The sequence below is a fragment of the Periplaneta americana genome, chromosome 5 (genome assembly GCF_040183065.1).
Source record: "Periplaneta americana isolate PAMFEO1 chromosome 5, P.americana_PAMFEO1_priV1, whole genome shotgun sequence".
In the NCBI taxonomy this organism is placed as follows: Eukaryota; Metazoa; Arthropoda; class Insecta; order Blattodea; family Blattidae; genus Periplaneta; species Periplaneta americana.
Window position 1 is genome coordinate 86,120,844 of NC_091121.1, and position 12,222 is coordinate 86,133,065.

The following is a 12,222-nucleotide window of genomic DNA, read 5'->3' on the forward strand; positions in this document are numbered from 1 at the left end:
GAAACATTTAAGGCAGAAAATAATGGAATCATTTACGAGAAAATTAAATGTAAATATTTTAATCTTATGGTGATAAGTATACAGAGTGAAAAATAATTGAACCAAGAAACTCTGGGAGATGGTATGGGACACCAAAACAGTTTTCTCTAATGTCATATTTTGCTGTGAGGCACTATTTCGCGAGGGCATCAGATTTTAATGTAACGAAAACCATTACCATGCTTTATTGCTTGAGTCTCATAAAACTTTTACGCACCAAAATTACTGAAAAAAAAATGTTAAAAAATACTTCCATTGACCTGTGTACAAAGGCTACATCGGCGGGACATGGATTGTCTAAAGCGGTGAAAGACTTCAGGATTATCGTTCATTTCCCCTGCTGCAGAAAATATCCGGACCACCAGATCATCTTCTTATTCAATTGAGGTTGCATAAACAAGATTACGCATCGTCCCCACAAAAAAAAAAAACGGAGGGATCAAATCAGGAGATCGAGGAGACCAAGGTACAGGACCGCCTCTGCCAATCCACGTCCCTGGAAATTGTTCAAGTAGTCACGCACATGATGTGAATTTCTAGAGTAGTCATGAATTGAAGAACGCATATGCCCTCTGCCGGTTTAATAAAACACTGCATTGGGTCGAGACGTACAACAAAATGTGAATTTGTAGAATAGTCATGAACTTGAGAACGAATAGGCCCTCTGCCGGTTTAATAAAGCACTGCACTGGGTCAAGACGTAGAACAAAATGTGAATTTGTAGAATAGTCATGAACTGAAGAACACATAAGTCCTCTGCCGATTTAATAAAGCCTCTGAAGAAAATATATTAGAGAAAACCGTTTGTTTTGGTGTCCCATACAGCCTCCCGGAGTTTGTCGGTTTAATTACTTTCCGCCCTGCATACCAACCAACAGAATAAAAGTAGAAAGTAGAATTGTAGAGCCTATGATGAAAATGAGCGACTATATAATTCACTTCTACAGAAAACCATGAAAATCTTACTTGGAAATTACAATATTGCAAAATCGAATATGAGAATAGTCCCTATAGGAAGCAGATAAATCTTCATTTTCTTGCCGGAAATCAAAGCCATATTCTCTGGACCGGCGGGATAAACGCAACAGTTCGTTTGAGCAACTGTCTTATTCATTTTTTTTTATATATTGTACTACCTTATTTGCAGTTATTAGTATCTATTTCTATTTGCTTGCCACATTCCTTGATCTCGTTTTCAAATTCACTTGTTAGTAATGATTGAAAATCGTAGATATACGATATTATCTATCGAAAATCCAGCACAGTCTCTTTCGTTGATTAACAGATTAATTCTCAAAACACTCACAGACCGTGGGTTCGACACTGTCGCTAGAAATCAGGAATCAACGTCTATTTTGTGGGATAGTCCATTTGCACAGCATGTCTATACCGACGAAGATGGCTGCCCGAGCTGTAGGAGTCCTGAATATTGTGAGTACTTTGATCTTGTAAATATATGCTGTTTATCTAGTTGAGATTTTGTGTTGCTTTAATGTTTGCGTATTAGTGCATATATATAAAATAACCAAATGCGGTACACAATAGTAAAAGTACTCTGTAAGTAGTTTTAAATACTCTGAAGAAAGTAATAAAATGCATACATGAAAATGAGTCAAAACACGGTATATTTCTGGAACTGTACTTCATCTGACTTCAAACATGAATAAAATAAGTGACACTTCTATTAAAATATGCTAAAATATTAAATTATAAATTACTAAATACAGGAATTGGCCTACTTATTAAAATTTAAGTAAAATATATTTTAATGTAGATTTGACAAATCTGTTTAACGCGTAACATTTTTATTCTATTTTATTACGTATTTATATGAGCATATTGGTCGAGTATCGTTTACTAAGTACAAAGAAGCTTACTTATCAGTTACATTCCTTTCTGTAAAATAGGTATTTAATGATACGAAAACGCCACTTTATTGCTCTCCATTCATGTTTCAGATTCTTTCGGCAATAGTGATACTGTTCATGTCAAGTGAACATGGGCATGAAAAGGTCGGTATATTATTGGGTATCGATGTATCAGAGTTCAATATTAGTCGCCTAGGCAACAGAGAAGATACGCATGCAGATTGTAAGTACTATCTACAAATTCTGACTTCACTTCTGGAGATAACTTTACCTTTTTTAGTAAGCATCAGCCAGGACATCTTCCCGCAGTAGGAGTCCAGGACACATATATTACCAAATAAAAGTATATGCATATAAGCCATAGAATACCTAAAATGAGGCGCATTTTCTTTCAAAGGACAAATCTTAAAATACTTTTTGATAGAAAGTAGTGTTCGTAACAGCGAATGAAATGCAATTAATACTTTCAGAATGTTTTTTTTTCTCTCTTTCTTCACCTCACAAACAGCAATTATACTAACCTCTCATCTGTTACAACAAATTCCTTAAAATACGCTTAATATTTTTATATTTTAACTATCTGAAGTTTAATCCAGTGAACTGACTGTTTCTTTTCAGTTTCGGTATTATCATCATTGTCATTGTTAGTATACAGTTCATTGTCCTCGTTTTATAAATTTATTATTATAGATTCTGAAATTTCTTTACGTTCTATTTATTTCATAAAGTTATTTTGTTGTCCTGTGGTTCCCAGCGTGTTGCAGGATTCCCGGTTCTTCTGTGTTAAGTAATCCTTAATTTATTTAGATCGAAACACCAATTTGATGTCAGGCACGAACCCGATTCGCGGAAACTATATGGCAAAATATAACAGACCTTACTTTCAACGGAAAAATACCGGCGAAAGTTACTTATGTCAAGCCACTATAGGAACTTTATAAAATACCTTGGATTTTTAGTTTTGATTAGTAGAAATTGATGTGATCACTGGGAGAGCTATAAGTCCACTCAACTCGCTTACTTATACTGTATTAAACGAAAATCGTCGTGCGTGAATTAAGAATACGACCATATTTCCTTAATGAAACAGTGGGTTGCAGTGTTGCCAACATGGTAATACTACACACCAAATCAAACCTAACCCAACCTCTCTCATAATACTACACATCTAATCAAACCTAACTTAACCTGTCACATAATATCTAATCAAATCTAACCTAACCTGTCACATAAAACATACTTAATCTAACCTAACCTGTCACATAATGCTACACATATGTAGTAACATTCTTCACGTTTAGTACCATTTCGTTTGCATGTATTGCCGGTCCTGCTACTCGTATCGATAGCCATCTAGTGGATGTGGATCGTAATTCCAGGAAGAAAATATGGCGACTTTCATAATAATGACATTTAGTTAGTTCAGTGTATGTTTTCTGATATATTAAATGTGTTAATGTAGTGATAATTCCATATACTGTATATACTATATAGTACAATAAGAATTGAAATGTGATATGGCTGTGATAAAAGTATTGAAAATTGGTTTATAGCAGTGATAAAAGTATGCAATATTCCTTCAATGGTCGGTGGATACTCTACCTTGACCGTTTTTATCAAGATAATAATCGCAGAATTAATAATTTAGTATTTGTACCAATTAATAATTTTAATAGTGAAAATCTTGACAATGTTCTGAGTGGACGCAAAACTGACTACATGAATTAGAACAGGAAACACAAAAACTTTACCTACATTACTTTTAATGTGTGCATTAACGAGGACGTAGATGTTGAACGCTGTTTCATTTAAATTGGGAACGGTAAACAATTCATTAGGTCATTTCCTATATCTCAGAACTATGTTCTTACTGTTACAGATGTACAATTCAAAGTGTGGTGCTACATTTATGCAGCTTCTGAGTTCGTCTTTGGATTTCTGCTCGTTGTGTCTACAATAATGGTACGTATGTATTGCACAAATTTTGAGTACATCTAGAATTACGGCTAAAATCGATTTAGCTGGAATGTATAAACATTTTTCTTGGAAAACTTTCTTCATATTGAAACTACAAAAATCTCCGCTTTAATAAATACAAAATTGGAAATAGTTAATTAATCTATAAAAATTCTCGATACAAAAGTACCGGTACTTTTAATTTAGGGACATTTCAAAGCAAAGCATACTAGTGCTATCACAAATATTTTTTCTCAATTATCGTCACTCTCAAGACTATAGGCCACATCCACATATGTTTCTAGATATTTTGATTTAATCATATTTCAAAAGAACTTAAATACACATTCGGTCAGAAGTTCTGGTGTGTTTCAGAATGCAGAGCAAATCCTGACAATTCAAACACCAACACGACAATGCAAAAAAAAAAAAAAAGTTAGATATTCCTAATATAGTCCATGAAGGTACTTGGGAGAGGGGGGCATGGAGATTGAGTTGGATGCTGACATTGGCAGTAGAATGAGGTGTTGTGGTCGTCACTATGTTCCGATCCTAGCACGATATACTCCAATAAAATTTGAAAGAAATTACTTGTTGGAAACTGTCTGAATGCTTTCTAAGTATAAATAGGCCTATCTCTCGTATCAATGCAACATTCTACGTCCGGTGTCACTCGAGATATGCCGCAAGATTACAGAACTGACAGAGCCATAGCGGGCCAAGCGCCATATATTAAAAACTGAGAAAGCAGGGGTTAAAGTTAAGTAAATACCATAATTTAATGAAGATTGACATATCATTTAATTTTAATGTGCATACTTTATCTTACTTGCTATACGTTTCGTTAAATTATGGTAATCACTTACTTTTAACTCTTGTTTTCTCTGTTTCTAATAAATGGCGCTTGGCTCACTATGCTCTGAACCCTTCAATTGAAGATCTCTCCGGAATAAGGATGTAACCAACAAATCTGTAATTCATGTTTCAGGAGAAAGGAAAATAATTTCAGGGGCACATTTCATTAGCCTATATTTACTAGCAGAATCATTTGACTAATCATGGATACAAGTTTATTCAGTTAGTTGATACAATAATTTGTTATAAATGAAAGTTTCAAAATCGCTTTTTCCACTTAAGTCGCATATTTCAATAATTTATATTACATTCAATAAGCGAGTATGACAGAAAAGCATTACAGTTGGGACGCAAATTTAACATAGATAGGGATTCTGCATATTGCACTAAAACCACTATTAAACATCCAGAACTGACAACAAATGGCCTTTCTCAACAAACTATTTTTTTCCGTCGCTTGTAAAAATTACAGATCATGAGTGACTCGATTCGAAAAGATCCACAAGAATTGTAGAATGTACAAGTCGAACTACGAATTGAGATTGTTATTATCTATTCCAGTATCTTTATACGACAAATTTTGGAAGAGGATTGCCTCATGAATTGAAAACTGATATTTCTGCGCATTCTATACAAGAAAGTACCGAATATTCTGCAACCAACATCGTGGTTCTGGGAAGGGGAAAAATTTGGACACAAAACTATTGTATTCGGGATTCTGAAGGTATATTCAACTTCATATTCTGGATGTTCGCATTATTGATATCAAGTGTATTCTGAACTACCGGTACTGACAATAAGTCTTGTGTACGATGTTTCGTAGAATCATTATTCATCATCACCATACAATAAGTACGAAATTAGGCCATCTATTGACCTATTTCGGTCCCAGTTAAATAGGGTCGAGACGTTTCTGTGGAAGTCCAGATCGTCTTCGCCATTGTGGGTGGTAATATAGTATTTTTGAGATATCCTAGTTCTTTAGTTAACAATGAGTTCATGAACATGGCAATACTGTAGCCCAATAGTCGTCAGAATTCGTTGAAATAGGTAACGGGTAAGGAATGTATCGAAATATGCACCGTCGTGCAGAAGGGAGAGGGAGAAAGCATACCCGCCAACAACCACGGATGCACGCTAGTGGATCTCTTATCCGCGGATAAGCTAGCCTGTGGGTGCACGCTGCTCTAGCCCTTAGCTTGACGAGAGTCAATATTGAAGATTTGGAAGATCATTGAAGTTACACAGTATCTAACATAATTTTCAAGGCGTTGCAACTCCCGGTTATGATTTATTCCTGTGGGAGACTTAATTTCTGCATATTAGAAGTTTGGACAAAGAATAGTATCGCTGCCAATTTGGAACTTTCGCTGAAAATATGGAAAATTGTAATTGAAAATAATGATCTTTATTTTTAAAAATGAAGTTTTACTTATTTTGCTATTAATTAGATATGTTCATATTTAATAACTTTTGAATTAGCCTAGCGCCTTAAATTCCTCATCCCAATCTCAACACATTTTATGTCCACTTGTCTTCATAACTGGTATGCGCCTTCCATTTTTTACAGAAATGGTCAGGGCTTACAATTCCATGGTTCTTGCACAAGTTCATCGGAATCGTAGTGCAGTTCATCTACTTCTTGCGCTATCTAATCCAGAGTCCTCATCGGGAAATAGAAGTCGTCGTTATAGTTCTTTACAATTGGGGTAATGCAAGCTCTAGAAAGAAATAGTACTTTTCATCTATGGAACGATTTTTCACAGTTTTAGTGAATTAACATTGAGCCTATATTTTGAGTTTACTTGTGCTAAATGACACACTGTTGACTCTGACGAGGGAACAACACATAGGATATCACACTATCAGGGAATAAACATTCATTCGTAGGCGAGATTCGAACTTAACAGCTGAGGCTTCAATGGAAATTTAAAGCTTCTCATTACGCCACTGTATTCACCCCGGTGGAATATGCATTTTCTTTCCCGTATTAAGACGAACATTGAAATATACTACGTTACAACATCACAAAGTCTATGAAAATCCGTCTGGCAAGCATATATTTAGACGAACGGAAAGGGTCTGATGTTACTCGAAGGCTTAAAGTTTCGGTGAGCCGAAAGTAGAATTCTTGGACAGAGACGATGTTTGTGATAAATATTTACGGAGTATTTTTATCAAATTACTTCTCTATCAGGAATCCTAGACCAAAGTAGTTTTTTCTTGAACTGACACACCGTGAGTAGTCTTAAGGTTGTCTGTACACGAGATGTATGTTCATAGACTCATCTTGCAAGCAAACATTCTCACGGGAGCAGATAAGAAAGTTAATTTTTTCTTCCACCATGTTAATAATATCAAAACAAGTGCTTACACAAATTTTGGCCACTCGAGAGCAATTACGAGGGCCATGAAAGTAATTTTTTTTCTGGGGCCGTTTACAGAAAGAAAGCACAATTTAATGTAAAGATTTATTTGAACAGTTACGGAAATTGAGCTATTTTTCAACGTATTCCCCACCGGAATTGAGACATTTTTCATACCATGGGATAAGTTTGTGTATCGCCGTGTCGTAAAATTCTGTCGCCTGGGATCGGAATCAGTGTGCGACAGCCGTCTGTACCTCTCTGTCGATCCCATGGTATGACAAATGTCTCAATTCCAGTGAGAAATATGTTTAAAAATACTTCAACAGTTGTTGTATCTGCTTCAATAAGTTTTTCCAACGACATAGTGTTTTATTTCTGCAAACGGCCCCAGGGAAACTTATTTTTACAGCCCTCGTAATTGCGCTCGAGCAGCCAAAATTTCTATAACCACTTGTTTTGACATTATTAACATGTGGAAGAAAATAATAACTTTTCTTTATCTGCCTCCATGAGAATGTTTGCTTGTTAGACGCGGCATTGCTTCTTTGAAGTTTTAGTGAAATGGCTAATGTTACTCAATGAGAGTCCATACACGTGGCTGCAGCGTCACGTTTTTTGTCGTATACTAGCTATATTCAGCTTGGTCTAGTGCAATGTTGCAGCGAGAAGTAGAGTATGCACAGCTGAGTTTTATTTTCTTGGGATATGGTGGCCGTATAAACGTTCTTGATTTTTACGTGAATGAGTCTATAAAATCAGACCGACACATGGAGAATCAGAATCCGAACTGAAACGGCGATGTAACGTTTGTAGGGTGCTCCATTTCGACACTACTTCGTGTCTAATAACACGATTGAAATGTCGCGTTTGATCGGATGTACGGTTACAATGCGAGCAGACCTTGAGTTGGAAGGAGCATGAGATCCCGCGGCGACTGGCAGCCAATTTGGGCTTGGGCGAAAATTTACGGGCAAAATATCTCGCGACTTCGATGTGCTAGCGCCCTGATTTTGGCGCCAAACGAAAGATCTTGTCTAGATCTGCCGGTTTAAGCCAAGCGTTCACGTAAATCCCACGGGCGTGTACCCGACATAGCCAAATTCCGATGTAAACGAAATGTCAGATTTCTACCATTTTGTAAAAGTTCTCGAAAGATTTTCTTGTCTGTACAACCATTAATTATCAGATTATACTAGGAGAGTTATTACGGGAAGTGCTTGAAGTTAAGTAGCAACGAAAATAAATTTGACAAGTAAATACATATTTTATTAATCTAAAAATCTGGAGCAGAGTTCATTTCCCTTATGACAACTACTCGTTACGCTGTCTGAAAATTAACACACACTCACTGTGATTGAAAATTAATATTTGTGCAGACTGACATTCAGGTGTTTAATGATTAACAATAATCTTGTTTTCATGCGAAGCAGAGAATATTCAGTTTCCAGTTACAATAATTCGTCTCCTATAACAAAGCAACATCTGGTTTCAGAAAGTAATTAGACAAGTAATTACGTAGAATTCATATAAGCCTACTACTGTATGTTTTAAATCTATCGCCATCATTTGGTAATTCTCTGCTACGAATGGTCTTCAGTTGATGTTTCTTGTCCACACCTGTGGAGTAACGGTTAGCGCGTCTAGCCGTGAAACCAGTTAGCCCGGGTTCGATTCCCGGTCGGGGCAAGTTACCTGGTTGAGGTTTTTTCGGGGTTTTCCCTCATCTCAATATGAGCAAATGCTGGGTAGCTTTCGGTGCTGGAACCCGGACTCATTTCACCGGCATTATCATCTTCATCTCATTCAGACGCTAAATAACCTAAGATGTTGATAGTACGTCGTAAAATAACGTACTAACGTACTTGACATTTCTCAGAATTTTCTCCTATGCGATTTCGAATGCGGTAGTAAGTATAAATGATCAAAATTTCATTACTCAACATTTAACACCAGTTAAAAGCAGTTTGTTTACGCTTCGTGAAGAGAAAGACAGGCGTCGACATTCCGTAGTTCATAGAGCAAGCATGACTCCATTTTGCGTTTATGATCGGTATGCTTCGTGGGCAGACTGCCTTAGACGGATGACCTCGGGAAACTGTACGAGAGTTTTCAACTTTTCTTTGCCGCTGGTGTGTACATAGTAAAGAGTAAAAGAGAACTAAATGGTGATACACTATACAGAACAGGAAGTTTCGACCAGCAATTACATAATTTTATTATAAATAATAAGTAGCTAAGGAAACTGCAAAACAGAGGCTTACTGTTAATTCACTAATTATTTATTTACTCTTCTATACTATAAGAATTCAAGTGATAGTAGCCTATATTAGTATATTAGCGTATAAATTAGATTCCTTGCAGATAAATGGAGACTTTTCCATGTTATAGACACTGACTGTGTTATTTGCCTGATTGATTGCCTCTAGAAATTTCTCAAGCAATGGCCTCGAGCAGTGACCACTTGATCAATGAAATGTTTTTCTCAATGTCTGTTATTCTTTCTAAATTCTCACAAGACTGAAGAAGTGCTAAGTTGTCCACTTCAATCTAGAGCTGTGGGCTACTGCGCATTTTTTTTTTTTTCGAAAATTTCAACAAGTTTTCTGTTCGATATTCGAAAGGTAAAATATTGAGAAACACCAGTTTTTTGTAATTCAATACCTTTTGTTCTGTCACTAAGATGTGCTCCTTCTTACAGTTTTTACAGCTATCTACATAGCAATTGTATATTCAGCGGCAGTCAGCTGGACCGGCACAATTCTGTACAGACTTAAACATATAAGATCTACGCTGCAAGAACGATCAGTCGAACTGCAAGAGCAAAACCAAGGAAATGAAGGGCAGCAACATGTGCTTGAGCAACCTCAAGGATCGGCTGCTGTTCAAGAAACTCTGCCTCCTGAAAATGAAACTGAAGATACTTCCATTCACGAGGAGCAACACGATGATTCTGTTCAGATTGTTCCAACGGAGCGATAAGTCGGAAGTAGGATAAGTTTCTCAAGCTGCGAAAGAGTATAACTTATTCTCTTCGCAAATTGAGAAATTTAATTCAGCTACAGAATAGCCCTTTTTAAATAATATTTCCTTAATTTAAAATGCCACTTTATCACAACCACCATATGAGATTTAGTTCCATCAGTTTTCTGGTTATTACTTCTTCAAAATGACTAGATTATAAAATGGATTAATCATTAAGTAGTATTCATAAATTCCCGATTTGTATTTTGTTTAGCTTTGCAATACTTAACGAACTCAAAATTAGAAACTCTCGTTAATCTTATTTTTATGTGTGAAAGTAGTTGTTCTTGTGTTAAATGATTTTACATAAAATCGAATTAAATCGTTCGTAGAATTATAATAGGCTATAGTAAATGTCAAAACTTAATGAATTGAGTATGAAAAATGTTGGTATTAAGAAATGAATTTATCCACGGAGCCTTATAAAAGTTATTTCTAGTTTAAGTAATTAGGGTGACTGTATCATCAGAATGTCAATTTTTATGTGAATATACGAGTAAATATAATTCAACATTTCATGCTTTTATATAAATGTCAAATATAAAAATTCGAAGTATGTAATGGATATGTTTTACTAAACCATATTTTGTTAAATATTTCGATTGTAAATGTTAAATAGTTAGAACTGAAAATGAGAGTTTAGAACTCTAAATGTTGATAATTATGTTCAAAATTATTCGAATTAAACTGTAAAACCTTGTCTCGAGGTTCATTCTAGACTCCGTAACCACTCCCTTCGACGATCGCTATGACATTACTTTCCAACTGTTTTATTTGATATCAAGTAGAGAACAAAAGAAATATGAATAACAAAAAATAATATGGCATAGTATTCTTCATATAATCTCTGTAATTACGTGGAATATTTAAGTGGTTGATGGTTGTGTGATAGTATTGGTGTGGATGTTTGTAAGTTATGTATGACGTGCATGAAATAAATTAAAGATCATTATGCATGTTGCATTATTTAAAGTTATTCTGTTTGTATCCTTTGTGCTATGTTGGCCCGCTGCCGTTAAGAAGCAAGGTGCGTGTTGAGTATTACAGCAATGAACTGTGGGCCAGACTTAGTCAAAAAGGGGAACAAATGAAAAAAAAAATGTAAAATACTTTTGTCAGTCAGTCAGTCAGTCAGTCAGTCAGGCAGAACTTCTATTTTTTTTTTACAGCATCTTTCAAATTTTTGGGAGCAACAAGAAGTGATTTTCTCCTTTTCCTGTACATAACCATTCGAACGTCAAAAATGGTTGTCGAATTCAATGGAAGTATTTTCTATCTCCCTTATTTCCTATCGTTTTATCTTGCTGGGTTTCTAATGTAACTGATTCTCTGCTTTATCCTTACAACTGTTTAATAAAACATGGCTACCCATACTTGAACCTTAAATGCTTCATCTGGATGATTTCCAAACTAGCTTAAAATATCTGTGATTTTGTCATTGATTATTACAATTTTACTTGATAAACGTATGGTTACCTTAAGCGCATGAAGGACTATTCTGGGAAATGTTACTGATAGAAAATGGTGCTATCGAAAATTCGTAAAGTTTTTTCCGTCCTGAATTTCGCAGCTCATCGTTCTGTTGTGACTGCAGAAAGAGGAAGACTAGTTCATTTTTCAGCAAGATGGGACACCACTTTATTTCCACCATTATGTACTTCAACGAGAATCTGTCTCAACGTTGGATTGGCAGTTGCACTTTCAAACGTTAATAAGCTGACCGCCATATTCACCTGACCTCACCCATGAATTTTTTTTTCTATGGGGGTACATAACTGACAGTGTTTACGTTTCTCCTCTGGGCAATAAGTTTCAGAGGTAAGACATCGCATGATAGTTGCGGTGCGGGCGATAGACACGCTGCGTAGAGAGTAAGATGAATTTATATATCTGCATGGGTGCTTGTGACTAGAGGTTCACATATTGAGAACTTCTAACGCATTGAAGAAAATTCTAAAAGATTAACTGTCTATTGACACTTATTGCGTTGTTGTAACATCAATATTTACGGAGATAAAGTATTGTGAAATCGGAGCAATGGTTTTGGGGCACGGTGTAGTTATTCCTTTATAACTACACTTCCCGTCAATGTAAGGAAGTGCTACCTTCTAGTC

At 35.7% G+C, this 12,222-nt stretch overlaps 1 protein-coding gene across 1 annotated transcript; it reads left to right on the top strand.

Moving 5' to 3' along the window:
• Positions 1-1,356: 1,356 nt before the first annotated feature.
• LOC138700526 (uncharacterized) lies at positions 1,357-11,047 on the top strand. The gene is made up of 5 exons (XM_069827123.1): positions 1,357-1,470; positions 1,998-2,130; positions 3,787-3,869; positions 6,289-6,427; positions 9,786-11,047. The coding sequence occupies exons 1-5, from the start codon at positions 1,420-1,422 to the stop codon at positions 10,064-10,066; spliced, it is 687 nt and encodes a 228-aa protein (XP_069683224.1). The 5' UTR covers positions 1,357-1,419; the 3' UTR covers positions 10,067-11,047.
• Positions 11,048-12,222: the final 1,175 nt, after the last annotated feature.